At 43.6% G+C, this 24754-nt stretch overlaps 1 protein-coding gene across 1 annotated transcript in view; it reads right to left on the reverse strand.

Moving 5' to 3' along the window:
- Positions 1-24754, reverse strand: part of CDK6 (cyclin dependent kinase 6) — a 252077-nt gene that overhangs the window by 113367 nt on the left and 113956 nt on the right. Inside the window, exon 3 of the mRNA XM_004702658.2 lies at positions 19186-19353. Coding sequence (XP_004702715.1) covers positions 19186-19353 — 168 coding nt within the window. The remainder of the gene's footprint in view (positions 1-19185; positions 19354-24754) is intronic.

Below are 24754 nucleotides of genomic sequence, written 5' to 3' on the forward strand. Positions count from 1 at the left end.
AAGGACAGAGTAATTCAAATAGACAACTACCCATGTGTTTCCGTAATGGTTCCTTTTTATAAACCCTAGGATGTTCACAGCAGCCTCAATAGCACCTCCCCACCCCCCCAAATCTGAGAAACCAACCAAATCTCACCCTACAAGTAAACTAAGTAGAAAATACCATAGTACATTCACATGATGCAGGTGAGGAACAATAAACAGACTATGTGATATATGAAGATGCCTAAGACACTCTCTAGGGCAAACACAATCCCTATGTACACTACAAGCATACTTGCGTGCACACAAGCAAATAGAAGTCTATTACTATTCTATTAACAATTTTTAATCTTTCTGAAATGTTTTGATTTTAAAAGTTTTTGTAATCAGAAAAGAATGCATTTTTTAAGAAGTTGGGTAAGGAAACCCTGGTGAGAATTTAAAGGGGGGAATGAATCATGTGTACAAACGCTACACAGAGGACATGGAAGAAACTAGTGACATGCCAATGACCTGGTGAACAGGGTCTTGGAAAATGGTTTATTATTTTTCTCTCTCTAAAAAAGGGGTCTTGGTAAGCAATTTTTAAAATGAACTGAAAAAACAAAACCAAACAAAAATGAAGCCAACAAGGAAGAAAAAAACCAAACAAAAATGCTGGGGACAGAGCGTGGCACCCCATCAGACTTGACTGGAGGACACGCCTAGAGTTCAAAATTCAGACCTTGATCTAGTTACAGATTTTCCTTTCTTTTTTAATTAATTTATTCTTTTATGGGTCATTGGTTTTCTTTTCTGTTGTCATCGCTATGTTCTCATTCGTCACCTTGTCTTGCTATGCCTTGTTTTTTGGTGCATATTATTATCTCTGCAGCTCTATCTAGATAAGATAGGCCGGGTGAACAGTCTGGATGAGAAAACAACGGGACTGATGGTTCTGGGGGGACATGGGAGAGGGGCAGGCGGGGCTAAGGCGGTGGTGTTGACCTACCCAGGGACAGGGGAGCAACAAGTGATCCAAAATTAGTAGCAAGGAGGGTGTGAGAGGCCTGGTAGGGATTCAGCAAGGGCAATGTAACTGAGAGAAATTACAGAAACCCAAATGAAGGCTGAGCATGACAGTAGGACAAGAGGAAAGTAAAAGGAAATAGAGGAAAGAACTAGGAGACAACGGGTATTTATAGAGGTCTAAATACAGGCATGTACATATGTAAATATATTTATATAGGATGGTGGGGAAATAGATCTATGTGCATATATTTATAGGTTTAGTATTAAGGCAGCAGATGGACTTTGGACTTCCACTCAAGTACTTACTCAATGCAAGAACACGTTGTTCTATTAAATTGGCATTCCATGATGCACACCTTCCTGACACGACTGTTGAAGACAAATGTGTGCATAAGCAATTGTGGTGAAGAAAGCTGATGGTGCCCAGCTATCAAAAGATATAGCATCTGAGGTCTTAAAGGTTTGAAGATAAACAAGGGCCATCTAGCTCAGAAGCAACAAAGCCCACCTGGAAGGAGCACACAAGCCTGTGTGACCATGAGGTGTTGATAGGATCAGGTTATCAGGCATCAAACAACAAAACATCATATCGTTGTAAATGAGGGTGAGTGCAGAGTGAAGACCAAAGCCCATCTGTAGGCAACTGGACACCCCCTTACTGAAGGGTTGTGGGGAGGAGATCAGCCAGTCAGGGTGCAGGGTAGCAATGATGAAACATATAACTTTCCTCTAGTTCTTAAATGCTTCCTTCCCCCACTATCATGATCCCAAGTCTACCTTACAAATCTGGCTAAACCAGAGGATGTACACTGGTACAGATAGGAACTGGAAACACAGGGAATCCAGGGCAGATGATCCCTTCAGGACCAGTGGTGAGAGTGGCGATGCCTGGAGGGTGGAAGGAAGGTGGGGCAGAAGGGAAACCAATGACAGGGATCTACATATAACCTCCTCCCTGGGGGATGGACAACATAAAAGTGGGTGAAGGGAGACGTCGGACAGTGCATGATATGACAAAATAATAATTTATGAATTACAAAGGGTTCATGAGGGAGGGGGTAGGGGGGAGAGAGGGGGAAAATGAGGAGCTGATATTAAGGGCTCAAGTAGAAAGCAAATGTTTTGAGAATGATGATGTCTACAAATGTGTTTGACACATGGATGTAGGTATGGATTGTGATAGGAATTGTATGAGCCCCCAATAAAATGATTTAAAAAAACACCACATCATGGCAGCTTTAAAAAAAAGTAAACAAAAATGAATGTACATAGTACAGGTTAATTATTGGATATTTAAGGCAACTGATGAACATCATATTTAAAAATGAAAAAAATAACAATGCTTGTGAATTAAAATCAAACATTTTCAAAGTTATTGTTGTTAGGTGCTATCAAGTCAGTTCTAACCCACAGGGCCCCTATACACAACAGAACTAAATACTGCCTGGTCCTACGTCATCCTCGCAATTGTTCCCATGCTTGAGCCCATTGTCACGGCTACTGTGTCCATCCATCTCTCGAGAGCCTTCCTCTTTTTCACTGCCCCTCTACTTGACCCAGCAGGATGTCGTCCAGGGACTGGTCTCTCCTGACAACATGTCCAAAGTCTGTGATATGAAGTCTTGCCATCCTAGCCTCTAAGGAGAACACTTTCAAGACAGACTGGTTTGACCTTTTAGCAGTCCATGGTACTTTCTTCTCCAGCACCACATTCAAATGCATCAATTCTCCAGTTTCCTTCTTTTGCGCCCAGCGTTCCCAAGCACATGAGACCATTGAAAAGACCATGGCTTGCATCAGACACACACTGGTCCTCAATGTAACTTTCCAGTACTCTAAAGAGATCGTGTGAAGCAGATTTATCCAATGTAACCCATTGTTTGGCTTCTTGACTCTTGTTTCCTGGAGAATTGATTGTGGATCCAAGCAAGATGAAATCCTAGATAACTTCAACCTTTTCTCCATTTATCACGATGTTACCTCTTAGTCCAGTTTGAGGATGGTGGTCTCCTTCACACTGAGTCCTAAACCATATTGAAGCTGCAACCCTTGACCTTTATCAGCAAGTGTCTCAAGTCCTCTTCACTCTCAACAAGGTTGTGTCATCTGCATATCTTGTTAATAACCCTTCCTCCGTTCCCGAGGCCACCTTCTTCTCCACATAACCCAGCTTCTCTCCACTACTTGCTCAGCACACAGCTTGAATAAGTATGGCGAGAGGATACAACCCTGACACACACCTTTCCGCTTAGTGCCTTTAAAACAGGAGCACAAAACTATAAATGAAAAAGAAACTTGACAGAAAATACAAAAGGGATTTTGCTGTACGTTTGACCGCAGCACTGTGTCATTTAAAGGTGGTGTTTCAGTCCCATGTCCCCACATCAAGGGATCCTTATCGGCATTAAAATGTAATAATAGACAGAGAAAGGCTGTAAAGTTAGAAAGTAAAGACAAGACATTATATTTTGACTTGCTATAAAAATACTAAAAGTTCACACATCAAGGGGCTCTTTGCCCTTCAAATGGATCTTATCAAAATCTTAAATACCGTGCTATATTTTTAATCTTGCCTGACAGAATTATTGTTGTGGTAAATTTGTGTTTGGGTATAAGAAGAGTATGTCTCTCTCTGGACTTATACACACCTTTAAATTCACATGAATCATCCCTATCACAATATCTTTGTATAGACACAGATCAAAGAGCACATGATAGAGTAAGCAGCTTTATGAAATATATGTTTTAATCACATTTTAAATTGCATGGGCGGTTTTTATGAACCCTTGCTCTAAGTCCACTTGCAACGTATCTAATATTTACTTGATGCATGTGACTTTAAAACATACATCATATTTTTAAAGTTATGTTGTTTTGGGAACACCTGAGTTGGTTTCTACTGGAACTGCATTAAAAGTGTTTCCCCATTTAAATTATTTCTAACAAATTCGTTAACATTGAAAATGATTAGGATCCAGGTATCAGGCATCAGACGGTTCAAAACAATCATATCCATGTGAATGAGGGGGTCGGAGTGGAGACCCAAAGCTGATCTGTAGACAATTGGACATCCCCTCACAGAAGGGTCACAAGGAAGGGATGAGCTAGCCAGGGTGCAGTATAGCACCAATGAAATACACATTTCTCTAGTTCTTTAATGCTTCCTCTTCCCCACTATCATGACTCCAGTTCTACTTTACAAGCCTTACTAGAGTACAGTATGTACACTGGTACAGATATGAGTTCTCGACACATGGAATCCAACGGATAAATCCCTCAGGAACAATAATGGGAGTATGGATACCATGAGGGTAGGGGGAAGGAGGAGGAAGAAAAGGGGAATTGATTGCAAAGATCGACATATTAAATCCCCCACCCTGGTGATGAACAACAGAAACATGGGTGAAGGGACACACACAGATGGTATAAGATATGAAAATAATAATAATTTATAATTTATTAAGGGTTCATGAGGGTTGGAGGGTGGGGAAGGGAGGAAAAAATGAGGTCTCAAGTAGAAAGTGTTTTGAAAAGAATGATGGCAACATATGTACAAAGGTGCTTGACACCAGGGGTGCTTATGGATTGTTATAAGTGCTCTAAGAACCCCCAATAAAATGATTTTTTTAAAAGAAGTAAATGGTAGGGTCCAAACCTATGTAGCACACTATATGCCAACAATCAACCAACCAGTCATGCACCCGGATCGGAGCAATACAATCTCGTACTTTCCAGCATGTCATTATGCACTCGAGACTCTCGTGATGAAAGTAACTATTATCAAGACGAGTTGGTTCTGGTGGGTGCTGACGTTTCAAAATGAATCCAGATGAAGCTGTCCTGGTACCTGCCAGGAGAGCCGGGACTTATAGACGAGCATCCCTTCCTCTCCAGCTTTCCTGAACCCCCTCTGCTCAGAAGCTGCTATCGTCACTACCTCCCCACACTCTACAACTGCCAGGCTCTAAGTGCTCCTCCACGGGCTGGCACGGGTATTTCGCCACGTTATTCTTAAAAGCACAAGATCAATGCTAAATAACTGAAGACACGCTCATACAGTAGTTGCTACACCACACACCCACGAGTCACTGAGTCGCTTCTGATGCGTAGTGACGCTGTAAGATGGAGCAGAACTGCTCCGTAGGGCTTCGGAGATGGAAATCCTTATGGCCACAGACTTCAATTCTCTTCCTTGGAGAAAAATGAGTTTGAACTGCTAACACTGCCCTTCTCAGCCCAAGGCTTAACACTGGTGCCACCAGGGAGCCTGGGCTGCTATACTGTAGGCAAATAAGTACTCAGAAGATGACGCGCCTAACTCTATCCTGGAGAGTTAGGCGACTTCGGGGATGAGGTGGCATTTGAACATTTGAATCGTCTTGATGATGAAGCAGACCTTTGTGCGGCTGAGAAGGGGAAAGATAATCCAAGCAGTTGTTAGATACCATAGACCTAATTTTTGACTCCTAGTGACCCAATGTGCCACAGAACTGTCCCAGAGGGGATTCAAAGCTGTAGTGCCTATGGCAGCAGCTGGTCCAGTCTTTCTCCTGTGGAGCCACTAGTGGACCAAACTGCCAGCCTTTGGGTCAGCAGCCAAGGGCTTACCCTTTTGCTCTAATCAGAACTCTACGAACACGGGCAAGGGTTCTAATGGCATGGCATTTTAAGGAGGAAGAGACATGTGTAGTGGCAACATCATAGGTGTCTGTGTGAAGGACGAGGGGTGGCTGGGAAAGTGTAAAGGAATGGAGAGAGGATTAGGGCAGACTTGCATTTTGGAGCTCAGGGCTTACAGATTTTATTCTGCGGGCAATGGAAGCTCCGGGCAATTTTGACTTCTATCACTCCAAAGTCTCCTGTTGCCCCACATGTGGGCCATAAACAGCCCCCGTGGCAGCTCCCTTCGCTGAGCCAGGAAAACAGGAAAGCAGCGGCTTCACAGTGCTGATCTCTAGTCCACTCTGGGAAAGGAGGGCTTGATGCTTAGGTAAAGAAAGTTTCAGGAATACGAGGGGGCTTCGCATGGTCCATCGGGGTAAAAAACCCCACATCACACCATGTTTTCATGTCACTTCTCTGTGAACTTTCCGAAGCCCCCTTTGTAGATGTGAAGATCATCATTTTAGAAATTAATTTCTTCTTCCTGACATAACACCCCCCTTTCTTTAGAATGTTTGGTTGTAATTTTTTCCCCTTCCCATTCTGGTTTTTCTAAATGAGGAAAAGCTCGTTTTTCTGGAACTAGGTTATGGATAGACTTTGGCCCTTTTAACAAGGTCAGACTGTTTATTCTCGACAATTCTTTCCCACTGTAAAAGGTACTTTTAAATGCCACATTCCAAAGCCAGTGCCAGTAAGCCACTGAAGCATATTTTCCCACAAGAACTGATACCATGTGCAATCTCCACCTCACCGAGCTCACCCAGTGCTGCATAAGGTGCAGACAGTACGGACCAGTGAAGTCTACGGCTGGAGGATGCACTTTGCCGAGTTTCAGAAAACACCTCCCTACGTGACAAAGCATTAGTAACCTGGAGAAAACAATTAATCAACACGAATGGCACCAAAGAGGAGGCAGGATAGCTTTAGAAATCAAAAACAAAAAGCCAAAGAGAACACAAGGACAAAAGAGATCAGCAAGTGAAACCTGTGACTTCACAAGAGTATCCAAACCCAGCAGCAGAAGAGATTTTTCTTCCTCATTTTGGGATTTTTATGGCTGAGCTGTTCAATGTACAGACACGCTTTAGCTTTTACCAACCTTTAAAATAAATATAGGAGCAGCATGAAAGTAAATGATTGTACGCTTTCCTCTCTCTGTCCTCTGAGCTGTTTCCCTGCCATCTAACGGGCCAGCATCCCTCCAGAGCCGACTGTAAAATTCAATATTCGAACTTTTGAGTGATTTAAAATCACCTGTGTTCTTATGGGTGGTGGGCACAACACTCATCCTGTGTGTTGGTCCCTAGACTGAAGGGAAGCAGAAAGCAGGGACATAAGGAATGGCTCAATAGAGCACCATTAGAAACAATGTTTGAGTGTTAACAACAAAGATAACAAGATATGAAAGAAAATCTAATATTGAAAGTCCTGGCCCCCCCTCCCCACACACAAAATGGTTACTTTTGGAAAGACCTGTCCAAATTAACATGGAAGCCCTGGTGGCAGAATGGGCTATGCATTAAACTGCTAACCATAAGGTCAGTGGTTCAAACCCACCAGCTTCTCCGAGGGAGAAGGATGAGGCTGTCCACTCCTGTGAAAACTTAGTCTCTGACATCTAAAGGGGCAGCTCTATCCTGTCCTACAAGGTTGATATGAGTCAGAATTGACTGAATGGCAGTGAGTTTGGGCTTTTTTAGTCCAGAGTAACAGAAGCACATTCCTAATCTTCTCAAAGACTCCAGTGGGCTGAATAAAATGAGAAAAATAGAACACTACAATGCAAAGATCTTCAACTTTGTCCTATGATACCATCGTTTTTCCAAAGATCCAAGGAGTTTAAATTTTGTTAGTAAAACCATAATGCAGAGAAAAATCTATGAGCATAAATTGGAGGAGGACTGTAAAGTTTATGATCTTGAGTAGAGAGGGACCATGTGCTAATTCTCTGAAGGTTAGTGGCTCACACAGGCATTCTAAGTGTGAATGTTACTCCTTCAGTGTTCAAGATATTATCAGGGAGTGACGCAGGCCATTGGGAGATGAGGAAAAAGTTGCGTCTAAAACAAATAAGAACATCCTTAGATGCTAACTTGATGACGCAACGGCGGCAGCAGCCACATGGAAAATGCAGAGTTGGGAATTCATTCATTGATTCATTTGTGAAAGCAGGCGTTGTGAAAGAAATCATTTTCAGCGAAGAGTGAGAGATTTCAGTGTTAGGAGACCAAACGGAATAGGTGTGTATGTGGATGAAGGGGTCGCTAGTTGTAGGGTGGTGACCGGAAGACAGAGGGGAAGGGTTGGAGCTGGCTTCAAACAACTCAGTGTACTATGATACAGAGTTTGGAACTCATCCATTCTTCAGGCATTGGGGAATTATGAGGATTCACTCATTTACACATCAAGTGCCTCCCATGTGAAAGTGGGGCATTGTAGGAAATAATAAAATACGATTGGGGTTGCATACATGAAAATGGGCATTGCCCAATGTAAGAAAAACAGAATGTCAATAATAGGCCGTGGACTTAGGAATTTACACTGAGATGAACAAAATTCAAGTGCCGTGAAGTACTGTCACCTTTCCCTTCCATCAAAGGAGGCGGCAAAAGATGAAGAAAATCCCAAGAAACACCAGAACACACAGATTTTTAAAGGATATAGGTCTCCAAGTCATAGAAATATTCTTCATGTCCATTTTCAAACACCAAGTTTCCTACTCCTTTGAATGCAAGTAACACAGCCCTAGTTAAGCAATTTTAGGGGTAATGGAATTATTCCATTTAGCAGTTGGTTAGACTAGTCCCTGGCCGAAGGAATATGAATGGAAATATATAAGGTGGTATCCAGCCTTTACTTTTTTGGTTTTGGTTTTTCTTTACTTTTTATTAAGTCTTTTGCATCCTCTTGAAAAACCTCTCTTCAGCCATAAAATTTTGTTAACGCTAACACATGCTGGGTCTTCACATTTTAAATGTGACGCCAGGCTTCTGAGTTCTGAGTGGTATATCCCAGAGTCTATATGATGGACTATAAACAGCCAGTGGACAATCAGACACAACGTATATGAGACCGTGATGGGAGATCCTGGCAGGAGAGATGGATGAAGGAAGCAAAGGACACCCTGGCTTTTGAATGAGGAAAACGTCCTCTGGGCAGTAGCAGTGTTCCAGCTAAACTGTTCCAGCCCAGAACTAACGTACGACAGTGGCAACTCATGAAGGAGCTAGAGTCAGGCGAGTCAAAGGAAGGACTATCTTTTATTAACAAGAAAAGCAGTCATTTGATTAATTTCACAAATATACTCTGCGCCGTTACATATCCACGTGTGGGGCACACACCAAAGGCAGTGTTCCGAGGAGCAGAGAACACATGACCTTTCGCCAGGGGAGCGGTTCTCCCAGTGGTCACCAACGTCTGTCTTCGCCGCAGACGCAGCGTTCACCTAGCAGATGGCAACCAGAAGGTGCTTTCCTCCTCCCGAGAACGCGCAACGAGGGGGGTCTGGATGGGTCCTCCTGTCGGTTTGGCTCTGGCATTTTCCACATACCCGACCCTGGGACTCCTAAAGAAAACGTGTCCTGTTCCCAGCTCCGTGCACTGCCCCATTGTGTTCCACTTCCCGCACTGGTGAAAGTGAAAACGAAACCGGCACAAACACTCCATTGTTAACTATGAAATATGTCCTGGCAACTGGAAGTTTTAACAAAACAGCCCCCTTGGGTCACGGCCAGGAGATGTGGAGCGGCGAGCGAGCGAGTTATAGGAACCTCCCCTGCTCCGGAGGTGTGCCCTGCGCTTTCGCAGAGGTGCTGAGGTGACAGGGCTCTGGGTTTTTCCATGATGCTCATGTGATGTGCTTGGTTTGACTTATTCAGTGTGCACTGGCAGCCTTGGGAGGCTTCTGTGGGAGCGGTCCGGCTGGCCAAGCTGAGACACAAACCCTGCCAGGTCTCCATAGTAAATACAGCACGCACGCAGGGGAAACAAGCATAAACAATTTATTTTCTCCTGTAAAAGAGGACATTGTTCTCCAATCTCTGGTCTTACTTCACTTTGTCACTTGGTGGTGCCAACTGGGTGCAGTACAGCGAACTAGTCCAAACACACACACACACACACACACACACACACACACGGAAAACAAGCTCAGATTGCATGATGTGCACATCTAGGGCCTGCAGCCCGGTGGGTTCTAAGAAGAGGATGCTGGAAAGCTCCTTGCTCAGGGAGGCAAAGAGGGCTTCCCTAACCTCCAACCCCAGGGGGGTAGGGATGGGGGTGGGGGGGATCCTGAGTCACAGGGCCTTTATAGAACCCTATCTCTTTTTCTTTGCCTATTTAGACATTCATGGGACTAGTTGATTAAGAGTTGATTGCCCATCTTGATTCTCATTTCTAGGACCTTGTCAGTTCTGATCACCATCCTCCCTCAGGTTTGTTGCCAGAGCCTGGCACGGGGAAATCGATGAGTAATTATTTGTTGACCGAATGCCTCTAGCTCTGTTTAATTTATTTTCTCCCCTAGGCTTATCAGAAAGTTCCTGCATCCACAGGGTTCCTTGAGGGTTTATGAAATGTTACCAACCATTGGGGTCAGAGTAGGAAACAAACTATTGCTAAAGGCAAAAGAAGAGAACACTAGCTAGCTAATTTTTGCAATACTTTTGTTATTGAACAAATCTCTGGTTTTAAATGGCCAGTTTAGGGAACCTCACTAGTTCACTCTTTAAAATACCTCCAAATGAATTTCTACATTTTGGAAAACTTGTCTAATAAAAGTCTGTCTTTATTTATTGTTTACTTCTGATCTTCTGGTCATTTTTACGGAGTGATGGGTGTGTTCAGAACATGTACGTCTTAAAGATGATACGGGACAAGCAGAGAGCTTTGGACAAAGTGAATGTCACTCGGTGAACATAGGAGGATGTCACCAAAAGAAGCATATTTCCACTCTCTCATTAGGGTAACAAAGGAGAATTTCATCCCAAACGATGTCTGTGACTAGCACGGGTATTTGAAGAAATCATGCTCATTTTCCTTCTAATGAGTTTATAAAGGCCACTCCGATACACTGATAAGTCACTGTAATACTGCTCAATGCAGAGCAGCATTGCTTCTTTTTTTAAAGGCAGGTTAATCTTGCGACTCATTCCAGGAGGCGCAGTTATTAGAGACTTAAGCTAGGTGCAGACTTCTCTCTCTCCATGGACGTCTTTGCTGTGAATGTCCTCGGGGTAAGTGGCTGTGACCGCATGAGGGTCAGCAATCAAACACCCACACTGCCACTGTCCTGTGTGGTCCCTCTAAGGAGTCTCAGATACACGTATCCAGCACGAAGCGTGCGCCACGGAGATTATCTGTGGTTGCAATCATGTCACAGATAGACGCAGGAAGGAACTCAAGAGAACACCTGATTTTCCCCAAGCAGTGACACATTTACAACATATCCAGGTGTGACCAAGTCTTATCTTAAGGACTGCATTAAAAAAAAAATTAACCAGGTATTATCAGTTCTTGCCTCACTGTTCGCAACAACATCAAAATGTACTATGAGCTAGTTGTTGGTTCTTTTTTGAATGACAATTTTAATAAATGTCTTAAATGAACTCGTGGATAACTGTAGAACCTCTGGCTAACCTTCCTAGGAAAGGACGTCGTTGTCGCTAAGGTGCTGGGACCTACAGTGGGCAGGAGAGTGCGGAGTGTGGGCAAGGACCAGAATAAATGCATGAGACCTTTCCAGGTCACACGCTGCCTGCCTGTGCCCCTCAGTGTCCCCACTGAAAACGTGAGATGGTCAACAGCAAGGTCCCCAAAGGATCGCAGTACAACGGCAACGGCATCGTACTGCATGTGCGAGGGTCCAGGTGAGACAAGGAAATGAAGGTGAGAGTGTATCCTATACGGAGAGGGGAAGGCCGCGTCCTCCCCGAGTGGCTGGTCATGATCACAGGGCTTCTGAGATGCTCCACATCAGGCCTGAGGGCACAATCAGCCATGGCTGCAAAAGCCAGCCCAGCAGTTGGCCTCTTTTTACCTTGACAGACACGAATGAGTTTGCACCATACACTGCACTGGGAAGTACTCAGAAACATTGGCTTTAGAATGCCTCTCAATATAATTTTAGCTGGTCTCCCAGCCATTCTTTTGAACTTGTGTGTGTTCTCGAAACACTTACCACAGATATTATATAACTGCACGAGTCATGAGTCTTACATTATCACTTGTGTGCAATGGAAAGAACCTCCCTGTAACCTGCTCTCTTTTGGATTTCCACAATGTAATTATTTCAGTAAAGGTCACAGAAGTTGATTTTTCATGGTTTCAGAGAAACCCTTCTGATAAAAATAGCCCATGTCAGGGACTAAATATAACAATCCCCACTGCTCTTCACATTCTTAGCTCCTCCCTGCACTCAGCAGGGCCTCACCCAGGTCCAACCTCTGCCCACATGCCTACAAACAACTGCCCCTTCAACTTACGGGTGACACAGTCCACTATTCTCAAGAACTAAAGAAGGGTCCCTTCAGTTCCTAGAAGCAGACTCGGGGCCACTCAGTCACAGGGCATTCCCACTCTCTGACGGAGGTCTCAGGTGGGAGTAGAAGACCTTCTTCTAGGTGACATGCCCCGTGGCACCCTGGATTTTTGCCCCATGAGGAAAAGTAGGGGTGGTCCAGAGTCCAAGCAGGTTCCTCTAGGTCAGCGGTTCTCAACTTGTGGGTCGTGACCCCCTTGGGGGGCGTCAAACGACCCTTTCACAGGGGCCGCCCAATTCATAACAGTAGCAAAATTACAGTTATGAATTAGTAACAAAAATAATTTTATGGCTGGGGGTCACCCCCACGTGAGGACCTGTGGGAAAGGGTCACGGCATGAGGAAGGCTGAGAACCACTGCTCTAGGGTATGATTCCCAGGGCAGGGGACTCCCTTGTCTGGGTCTAACACCTACACTAGCCATCTTCATCCTAATTCTACAACCATTAGAGAAATAGCTCTGAACAGCCCTCATGTGCATGAGGACATGTGCATGTAGGCCTACATGTTGAACAGCAACTAGCCCTAAAGACATCAGGTATCGTACCAGAGGCAGTCTAGGGCATTAGGTACCCTGCCTTAGCATATGAGGAGGAGCTAATCATTTGGCCTTATGTTACATACCATCGACAGCTACAGTCCAGACTGTTAGACCTAATGTTTACCCACAAGGCCAACTTAAATATATTCCACTTGTGAAAGAGTGGAATAGAATCTCTCACTCATGAAAAAATAAAACATGAACAATGATTAAAGATATGCATATCAAGGTTATGAGGAGCTTTGGTGATGCCACTGCACAGGAGAAAGACCCGGCGATGTACTTCTACACAGATGACAGACAGAGACATACCATGGGCAGCTGGACTCCCACACCTGGGGTCACTGTGAGTCGAAATCGACTCAACAACAACAACAACAATGGAAAGGTTATAGCCTCAGATGGCCAGGAAGCTCACATGTCTACAACAGCTAGCGTCTCAATTAATCCACGAACTATGCCTTTTGCTAAATACTGGCCTAAAGCATTCTGGTCAGGAGTTACAGAGCAGCACTCAAGGATGTCTTATAATAGGACTGTTAAATGGTGTCTCAAGGGTCTAGGATGTATTTGAAAACATTCTGAAGCTTTCAGAGAAGCTAACCGTCACGGATTCTAAGAGAAATACATACACACACGTAAACATTATTAAATATATATATATATATATCATGTCATTGATTGATAAAGCACTAGACAGACAAAGTTATTGAATAATTCACTCATTCTTCCATTTGGAGAATGTTAATTGTCCTAGAAGAACATGATCCTTCTTCTAATCCTTGCTAATATCAAAATACTGTAGGTTCAGAAAAAAAAAATTTAAGTAAGTAGTCATAAAACAATAGAACTGCTCACTGGTCAGAATAGGGACTTCATTTCATATAATTCTCTTGGGAGGCAACAGAAAGGATTACCATAAACACATCATAGATTGCAATACACACACTGAACGCCAGTTCAAATGATCCTTTCATTCCTAACATGAGACGGGAGCTCCAGAGGGTAGCTTTCATGGTCATGAACACAAGTACTTGCCAATGAATTAGGAGTCAGGAGCAAAATGTAAGTTTTAAGGTAGATGTACGAATAAATTCTTCACCTTAGCATAAGATAGCTATGAAACACATTAAATGAAATCAGTGACAGTATAGAATAATTCCTCTATTTTCATTAAGACTCACTGCTTATATCTTTGGCAGTATTTGTTAATTCATTCATTTTATGAGTGGCTACTACAATAAATAATAATTTCAAAACAGTTACAACAGGAAATCAACAGGGAACTGCCAGAAATTCAAGCCATATTCAGAAAAGGGCAAATCACTACCAATATCAGATTGATATGTTTTATTGACTATGCAAAAGCATTAAATTAAATTAAATGGATCATAAAAAAACTATGGACCACATCGAGAAAAATAAGAATCCCTGGACACTTAATTGTGCTCATGTGGAACCTGCACGTAGACAAGAGGCAGTCATGTGAACAGAGCAACAGAATACTGTGTGATTTTAAATCAGGAAAGGTACATGCCAGGGTTGTATTCTTTCACCACCCTCACACCAACTGCATGCTGAACAAATAATCTGATAATTCGGACTATATGGCATCGAGATTGGAAGGAGATTCATTAACAATCTGTACTATGCACATGACACATCTTCCTTGCTGAAAGCCAAACTGACATAAGCTTTAAGGTAGATGTTCCAATAAATTCTTCAGTTTATCACCACCAGTTAGCTAAGAAACACACGAAATAAAGTTAATGAAGGTATAAAATAATTCTTCCCACAGGGAGAGTGCGTAGGTTAAAATCAGGAAAGGTGTGCATCAGGGTTGTCTCCTTTACCATGCTTATTCCATGTGTACGCATGCAAATTATCCCAGAATCTAGATTATATGAAGAAGAATGTGACATCAGGATTGGAGGAAGGCTTATTTACCGCCTTTGATATGCTGATGGCACAACCTTGCTTGCCGAAAGCAAGAACAACTTGAAGCACTTGCTGATGAAGAGTCCAAGGATCGCAGCCTTCAGTATGGATTACAACTCAGTGTAAAGAAAACCAGAATCCTCACAACTAGACCAACAGGTAACATCATGATAAACGGAGAAAAGACTGAAGTTGTCAAGGATTTCATCTGGCTTGGGTCCACAATCAATACTCATGAAGGCTGCAGTAAAGAAATCAAACAATGCTTCGCACTAGGTAAGTCTGATTCCCAAGACCTCTTTAAAGTGTTAAAAAGAAAACACGTCCCAGTCACCTGACCCAAGCCCTGGTATTTTTAATCACGCCACATGCATGCAATAGCTGGACACTGGATAAAGAAGATCAAAGAAGAAATGATGACTCGGAATTATAGGTGTTGTTGAAGAATATCGGCAGTACCATGGACTTCCAAGAGAACAAACAATTCTACTTGGGAAGAGAACAGTACAGCTTTCCTTTAGGAGCGAGGGCGGTGGGACTTTGTCTCATGTGCTATAGACAAGGAGGGACCAGCTCTGGGAGAAGTACTTCATGCTTGGTAACGCAGAGTCAGCAAGGAAGAACACTCCCAACATGATGGGCTGACACAATGGCTGGAAGGACGATGGTCTCAAGCATACCCATGATTGTGTAGATGGCACAGGACTCGGCAGGATTTTGTTTCTACATAGGATCACTAAGACTCTATGGCATCTTACAACAACAAGTCTCAAGACCATGAACAAGGGAGAATGAGTAAGAAATAGCTCTGCCTTCAAGGACTTTTACAGCCCGATAAAACCCCCAGATAACCACAAACAGAGCAGAAGGCAGTTTTATGAACAGCATTAATGAGACAATACTTCAGCAGCACTGGGAGGAGCAAACAAACCAAACTTCCTGAAATCAATGAGTCGATGCCGACCCACAGGGAGCCTGCTATTTAGGTTTCCGAGACTACTAAGGGTTCATGGGGGGAGAAAGCCCTGTCTTTCTCAGCAAAGGAAAGAGGGAGAGATTGATTTCTGCAACGGGTACCAAAAACCCAGCTCTCTCGCCGTCTAGACAATTCCAGCGCCTGGAGACCACAGCGTGCACAGAGCAGAACTGTCCGGCTGCAACGTCCCGGAAGCAGATTGCCAGGCTTGGTGCGGATGACCAGCCATCCCTCAGGTGAGCAGTGGGTTGCAAAGCATCTTCACCACCCAGGCTCAGAGGGGCTACCTGAAAAGGACGTTTACGGCAGGCGTTGAAAGAGATGGAGCCTGTGAGTACTTCTTGGGGCTGTGAGATGTCAAATTCGCATCAGTCTACTTACAAATCCCTGTAACATTTCACAGATTAAGACCTAATGTCTGCACGACGCAATCCATTTCAAAAGGTTTATATCCAGGAAGTGAGCCGCAGTCTTGCTGGCTTCCAGAAACCCTAATATTCAATGCTACTCCAATAGGAAAACTGTGAGTCTTTGAGTCCTGCATGCTGCCATGTGCTTATAATGCCATACGTCCCTACACCACATGGGGTTTCTCTTTAAGAAGAAAACTATAAAACCAAGTCTCATTAAAACAGGGAACATTTTAAAAATGCAGTCCCCTATAGCAAACCTAACCTTTCCGATTGCCATTAAGTTCCAGCTATGGCTCTTTCAAAGAAAGAGTCCATTTGTTCCATGTCTCTCCCAGCTGCTAAGATGTCCTTATGTCCCCATCGGAAATATGAAGCACGCAGTACAAATGAGAAGCTGAAAAATCATGTATTTTTGACAGCCTCTCCCCTTGTCTCTGTCTGTGAAATAATTTGTCTACACTTTCCTGTCTGAACATATCAGCTTTCAGCAAGAATGGAATGTTAATTGATGCTACGCACAAGCTAGGCTATCATTTCTCAAATTTAATAAGAATAAAAATCAAAACAAAAACCAAGTAGGTTTCCTGTTTTGATTTATGGTTATCAGTGCCCATTTGGGGAGAGGGGGATCAGAATAAAGGGTCTCAGGGCTCATCCTTCCCTCAATTAGTATACCCCAGGAGTTCCTTCTATCCGCCCCCCTGATGACTCTCCAGGTCCCAAGGCCTATTCAAGCTTCTCCCCAGGGCCCCATAACAACATGGGCAACCACTTCCTAGGGAAGCCCACAGCTTACCTCACCCTTCCACTGGGGAAGCACACAGGCTCAACCCTTTCTGGTGCGATTATTAAAGAATACAAGGGTTCCCTTGACCAAGCCCCAAAGCTACGCATGTCCTTTTATCTTCCTCCTTGTCTTCTTCAAGTAAAGAGGAAACAAGCAGAATTTATCTTTAAACAATGACAGTCTGGCTCCATAAAAATACCAATGCCCCGGGGAAAGTTTCTAGCAGTGGGGAAAGGAAGTCATTTCCACGTGCAGGGTGTAGTGTTCATAGACTCCTGGGGGTCGGTGTAGGAAACTGCTGTAAATTGGGTCATTTTCCCAGTGGTGTGAGTGGCAATACGGGGAGGGTGGAGGGAGGGTGGGTTGGAAAGGGGGAACCGATTACAAGGATCTCCATGTGACCTCCTCCCTGGGGGACAGACAACAGAAGAGTGGGTGAAGGGAGATGTCGGACAGGGCAAGATATGACAAAATAATAATTTATAAATTATCAAGGGCTCATGAGGGAGGGGGGAGCGGGGACAGAGGGGAAAAAATGAGGAACTGATGCCGGGGGCTTAACTGGAGAGCAAATGTTTTGAGAATGACGAGGGCAATGAATGTACAAATGTGCCTTACACAATTGATGTATGTATGGATTGTGATAAGAGTTGTATGAGCACCTAATAAAACGATTAAAATAAATTGGGTCAGTTTCTAAGACATGTTCTTTTTCTCAGACAACTGCCAGCTTCTCACCCTGATTTCCTACTTCTGTCTCCCCCAGGCTTTCTCAGATGAAGCCTTACTGGAATTTGGGGTAAGTAATTCTTTGTTGTAATGCAGAATGTTAGCCTCTTGGAAACATATCTACTAACTGCCAGGAGCAGTCATATGACCCACATCCCTATAAGCCCTTAGGGCAACAAAGATGCTTGCATACACTTCTTAACTAGCCCAGACCCTGGGGAGCAGGGTTGGGGCTGGTGTTGAGGATGCTAAGAGGGGTGCTGTGACTCTGATTGAGAACCACGTCAGAGGCAACTCATATGTAAGAATGACAGACTGACCCAAGAGGATTTTTTTCCCTTCAGGCTTAAAATAATACTGTTGAAGATAATAATAATTTATAATTTATCAAGGGGTCATGAGGCAGGTGGAGCTGATACTCAGAGCTCAACAGAAAGTAAATGTTTAGAAAGTAATGATGGCAACATTTGTACAAATATGCTTGATACAACTGATGTACGGATTGTTATAAGAGCTGTAAGAGACCCCAATAAAATGATCTTTTTATGACAATTTAAAAATACTGTTGAGAGCAACATTTCTCTAGTCTTCATGAAGCAAAGGGCTTCTCTTCTCCTTCCGGCAATTACTAGCTCATTAGAGGGGCATTCCTTGGCTTTTTGTATCTAGGGATGGACGCATGTGTATAAAATAGTGAAGTCAATTCATGCTTGCAGTGACCCTGTAGGGCAGAGCAGACTGTGCAAGGTTATAATCGTTAAGGGAACAGACCACCACATCTTTCTAAAATGGCAACCGTTTGATTAGCAGTGGAGTGCTTACCCACTGTGCTACACGCTCCCCTCTTATTACGGATGAGACACTGAAAGCCTTCTCTTTTCATATTTTGGGTGCAGAATTTCAATTTCATTAAATATTCACTTCGGAAACAATGAATTGTGAAGAGAAATAGAAGCCAACCAAAGCAAATAGCTATTATGGTTTTGCATCTGAGTAAGAAAGATGAGGATGCCTTAACTGCCCATCTTTGCCAAAACAGGGCCTGTGGGCTCATTCTTTCTCTTCTGGCTTGAATGAAGCATTCACATGACAGGACGGTGCTCTACCCAAATCCACCGTGAATTTAATTTCTTCTTGCAAGTTTTCCTTCACCATTGGTACCATAGCATCACACCTGCGGATGTACTCTGGCTGTTCTTCAAACCAGGACGCTGCAGATAGGTTAGGAGAAGTTCCTAGCGCTCTCTGTCCTCTGACACAGAGCTGTGTCCCTAAGAAATTATACGTGCAGTTCTGAATTTAGTGGTTACAGCAAAAAGGATTTGGAAACTTGTAACGGATTCCTTTTGAGTGGCTAAGATGCAACAGGCTATTTCTACAATGGATCGTGTCCACAGCAAGCCCCGCCTGGGTGTGTCGGTCATTGTAAGTAGAATGCTTTTGCCCCCCCCCCCCTTCCCACTGTTATGAAGAGAGAGCAAAGCCATTGTGCCCACCAACTGACCACACACAGTAAGAATATTATTGTGGATACGGAAGGGGGTATTTTGCCATTTAAAAGGGAAAAAAAGTTTAATAAAAGAAGAGCACTCTCTCACTTACCACTGAGGTAAGCGCCATCTGAAAACTGTAGATTCTGGCCAGGCCAAAGTCGGCCAGTTTTATTTGTCCACTGCTGGTCACCAGAATGTTCTGGGGTTTTAGATCACGATGCACTACTCGGTGAGAATGAAGGAAGTCCAGACCTTGGAGAAGCTGAAACATCATATCCTAAATAAAACCCAAAGAGAAAATTCAGTCAATAAATGATCAAAGGGGACATTTAACATGCACTACATTCAATGCTGATGAGCTCTAAGCACTTAGCAGGTGCTCAGCATATAGTGAACATTCGATAAACATTTGCTGAAAGATTTATCTCCCTTCCTACCTCTCCACTCTTTCATTTTCAAGGACACTACAAAAATGTTTCACTCTCCGCCTGTATTTTTTAACAAAAGGACAACTTTAAAATAGCTTGAGATGGCAATGGAAATGTTCTGGAAAGAAAAACACCAAACGGTTGATGCTACGGAGAGAAAGCAGAAACAAGTGAGGCGAGGATACTTTTGGCTTTGAACACTTCTATACTGTCTGGTAGTTATTTTGAAAGTTGAAACCCAGTGAGTAATAGTAGTACTATTAATGGTACTTATTATTTTTATAAATACCTAAGTGCTAAGCAGCCACTATGTGTCAGGTGCTATTCCAAGTCATTTAATCCATCACACCACCTTGAGGGAAGTTAACACCATTATTGTCATTTTACACGGTCAAGAAATTGACACACAGGACCAGGTTAGATAACTAGCCCAAAGCCATACTGCTATGAAGAGAAAAAGCCTTGAATTAGCTAGATTATGGAAACCTAGATTCAAATTTCTTGGTGCACTTCTTTAGTAGCTCACTGAATGTATGTAGAAAACCATAAAAGTCATTTATGAAGTGGGAAATAACTGAAAAAAATATCAGTAGCATCATATTCAAGTAAAATTTCACTGAAAATAATTTAAGAATGTGTGGTAGTTAGGTAATCTGTTGTCAATTTGAGGATTACGAATGTAGGAGTGGAGTCTAGCCCGTCAATCAGGATATAGCAAGTGAGGCCTCTGTGTGGGCATGGCTTTCTTCGGAGGATGCTAGGAACTCGTGTATTTCTTCCTTGGGGGCAGGAGAAACTCGCTCTCTCTGGGCTCACTCCCCGTGAGACTCTCTCCTCACTCCCTGGGAGACAGTGTAACTGACAAGACACATGGAACTACACTAGTGCCCTGAGCTGGAGAGGCCATGTGGAGAACCCTGCCAGCGCTGAGATGCTTATAATGCCACTAGATCCACAAGACTTCCCACCCACTGGCCTGTGATCGTCCTGCATTCGGCATCATTGCATGTTTCGTGAGTCTGAAGAGGGCTTCATAGATTGGTATAGGACATATGAACTAATATTGGACTTATGGACTTGGTCTGGACTGGGCTGGGATGTTTTCTCAATGTTCAACTGCTCTTGTATATAAAGCTCTTTCTTATACACATGAGTGTCTATAAATTTGTTTCTCTAGTCAACCTAGACTAACACAGAGTGGTTACAGCAGTATATCGACAGGGAACAGCCAGCCAGTCAAGATGAATTCAGCAGAACACATGACATGAGAGGCATCATTGCTGAGATCAGGTGGATCATGGCTGAGAGTCGAGAATACATGAATGATGTTTACTTGTGCTTTAATGACTGTGCAAAGGTACTGGCCTGTGCGGAGCATAACAAACTATAGAAAACATCAATAAGAATGGACATTACAGAACACGTCATCGTGTTCACGCAGAACCTGTACATAGACCAAAAGGCAGTCTTTCACACAGAGCAAGGGGATATGGCACAGTTTGAAATCAAGAAAGATGTGGGTCAGGGTTGTATACACTGTCACTATATTCCTTCAATCTGTATGATGACTAGATAGTTTGAGAAACTGGACTTTGTACACAAAGATTTATTGGACATTAGGATTAGAGCAGCAGTTCTCAACCGGTGGGTTGTGACCCCTTTAGAGGCTGAACGACCTTTACACAGGGGTCGCCCGATTCCTAACTAGCAAAATGACAGATATTACGTAGCAACAAAAATAATTTTATGGTTGGGGGGATCACCACAACATGAACTGCATTAAGAAGGTTGAGGACCACTGGATTAGAGGAAGGATCATTAATAACCTTCAATATGCAAAGGACACACTTGGCTTGCTGGAAGCCGCTATGACTCGAAGGATTTACTGATGGAGATCAGAGACGTCAGCATGGGCTACAGCTCAACGTCACGGACACAAATCCCTCCCAGCTGGACCAATGGAGAAAAGAGGGTAGTTGCAAAGGACTTCACTTGGATCCACAATCAAAAATCCATGGCAGCAGTAGTCTGGAAATCCAACGACGTACTGCACTGAGCAAATCTGTTTGCATCCACAAGCAAGGAGGTCTCTTCGAGAACTAAGGTGTCTCATAGTTCGGAATTTTTGTGCCAACATGGCACCTGTACGAAGACATGGGCAGAGTTTAACTGTCAATCAGGCGGCAGCTTGATGACTTTCTTTGGAGGCGCAACTGAGATTAAATGGCTCTCTGGAGTAGTCCGAGCAGAGTGCTGCCCGACCCAGCTGTCCTGCCTCGTCACATGTGCTGCACTACCTGTGGGCCATGCAGTGCTCTGCTCCATTTGGCCCACGGACCACTTCCCTGGTTCAACAATTCAACTTCTGTGTTGTTCCATATAGCAAGACACTGCTCCACCCTGCCGTAGTATCTGCTGCCTGTGGGCTGACTCCACTTGTCTTGACACCACCCCAGATACCACACTTCCAGACAGCCATCCTGCATGGCTCCACCCCGAGGATCCACCGTGGCCTGCTTTACCACGCTGTGCTCCTGGCCTCTGCTGCACCTCAACCCTTCATGTTCCCACTGTCTGTTTCCTTGGCCTTGGGCTAGAGGCTGTGCGAGTTGGAAGGGCCTTCAGTGTGTTCACTGGCCCACGAAAGTGAGTTGGACTGAGCTCTCTGTACTGCTATATGGACTAATTTGCTGTTATATTCCGATATCAACTTATCCTTTCATATAATCATAAATGTCCTGGTTTTGCTTCTCGAGAGAGCCCTGCCTAATACAGTTCCAAGTCATGGTATTTTAAGTCATATTACATGTATGTGAAAGCTGGACAATGAAGAAAGAAGACCAGAGAAGAACTGATGCTGCTGAATGATAGTGCTGGTGGAAACAGCGACTATACCGTGGGCTGCCAGAGAACAAACAAACCCGTCTTCAAGGAAGCACAGCCAGAATGCTCTTTGGAAGCAAGGACGGCAAGATTTCATCTCACAGACTTTGGATATGTTACCAGTGGGACCAACCCCTGGAGAAAGACATCCTGCTTGGAAAAGGAGAATCAGTGACAAAGAGGAAGCTGCTCAATGCGCCCGATAAGACAAACTGTTGGAATAATGAGCTCAGACGAAGTAATGGTTGTGACGCTGGCACAGATGCAGGCGGTGTTTTTTCTGTTGTCCAGCAGTGACTCGGTGTTGGAGCCAACTCGACCGCACCTTAACAACAAGAAGTGGGAAAGAGCAAACCTATTTCATAGGTGCAGCACTGGGGTAAGCATCCAATCAATGGAAGCTATTGTTGATACTGTTATTACCAGCACAGAGCAGGCAGGCAATAAATGAGCCAATGCGCTATCTTCTTTTATTTATGTTGTGTTACAGTTTGGGTGAAAGTTTAGAGAGCAAATTACTTTTCCTAATTTCGTGCTGGTTGCCACTGAATTATCAGCTCTGACTCACAGAGACCTTATGAAATGTAGTCAATTAATATAACCCTTCTAGCCATTATCCCTTATGTGGTGTCTTATAAATTCTGGTTTCCATGGCCATGACTACAATCTCAGTTTAGACAGCATTCTCTGCCAAGTTAATGAACAGGATGAAGAAGGGGTTCAATCTCAACTTTAGTTGAGGATGTGAACTGAGTCACCATCCTTTCTTTCCTTGGGGGCATGGTCTCCTGAAAGAGAAAAGCCACCCACACCTCCATCAAAGCCACTCCTTTGCATTTAAGAGCCATCTCAGAAGCAGGAACAGAGAGAACTAACTCCCTTGGAAGACCCCTGGAAGAAGAGCCACAAGTGAAACACTTCAAGATCTCTGAAGAGGCAGAGGTCAAGTCCAGAGGTATCAGGGGCTGTGGCATGGAGACCAGGGGACAGAGCAAAGGGGCCAGGCTGAGACCAAGAGACAACAGCTTAGCATCGCCAAGCCTATGAGACCATGAGGCAGAGCAGCAGGCTGGCCTCCTGGGCCACAGAGGCTGAGGACTGGAGAGAGACTTGGCTACTGGCTGAGGAGAGGTGCTGCCCTGACCAATGACTGTATGTATCCTTCCTGTTCACTGATCCTTACCTGTTAACTTCCCTAATAAACCCCCATAATTGTGAATTTTGTCAGTGAGTTCCGTGTGATCACTGTAACGGATTATCAAACCCAGTAATGAAGCAGAATGCTGAGGCAGGAACAGGTCTATGTCAAAGTAGGTAAAGAAGGATGGAGGGTGGAGATAGGGAAGCCCTGTGGCCATAGGGAAGCCAGAGGAGATCAGATATGGCCCCTCCAAGCCATCCCCCCACCTTATATATAAAAGAATGAAACAATGCCGTCTTCTAGCATTCTCTTGCAGGAACATTCTGCTGTTATACATGCCTTTTTTTTTTTTTTTGCAATTTGTTGCTAAGAATATACACAGCAAAACACATATGCCACTTTGCTTCTACATGTACAACTTGTGACACAGTCATAGTTTCCACGGGGTGATTTTGGGTAGATACCCAGACCTTGCTTTTTCGTTCGTCTTGTGTGGAAGTTCTGTTGAAACTTGTCCACCGTGGCAGACTCTGTTGGTATTTGAAATGCATCACAGATATATATACACAGCTATCTCCTAGATGATAAGTTAACAAAATTAGACTATTTAAAGTTCATAAATTGTGTCTGAACGTAGGAACTTAAGACCGTGAACATGACTTTCCAAAGGTGGGGCTAATAAAAGTGCCCTACTCCACCTCCAACCATAAATACAGTGAAAATGGTATATACAAGAGAGAAAATTTGCTGGTACAAATTAGAAAAATAATTAGGGAGCATCATGAATTTTAGAGTTGGAATGGGCCACAAGGTTGTGATTGTTTATCAGGTAGACAATCAAGGCCTATCCTCATAGAAGTTACCATATTTGGCTATTGGTTTACAATTGTGGTTAGTTCTTCCTTGAGTTGGGCTTTCTTTTTCCACATCCTACCTTGTTTAAAACCAAAGCTTTCATTTTCTCATCTATAATACAAAGAGAGAAATTTTTACTTTCATGTTAAGAAGTTTAAGTGCAAAGGATACAAAGTGGTAATGGATGGGCAGTACTCAACAAACAGTAACCATAGGATGATTATTGCCAAGATAAGGGCTGTGTTTTCCAGGGGCGAGTGGCACAGATTCATAAACATCTGTAAGACAATGAAGCTGGCGCAACTCTCTCAGTATGAACAAACACAGCAGGGGGATAGACAACATGCTGTGGGTGCACTGGAATCGTCTTT

Source organism: Echinops telfairi, unplaced genomic scaffold, assembly GCF_000313985.2.
Source record: "Echinops telfairi isolate 266 unplaced genomic scaffold, ASM31398v2 ScPeMD7_23;HRSCAF=83, whole genome shotgun sequence".
Lineage (NCBI taxonomy): Eukaryota > Metazoa > Chordata > Mammalia > Afrosoricida > Tenrecidae > Echinops > Echinops telfairi.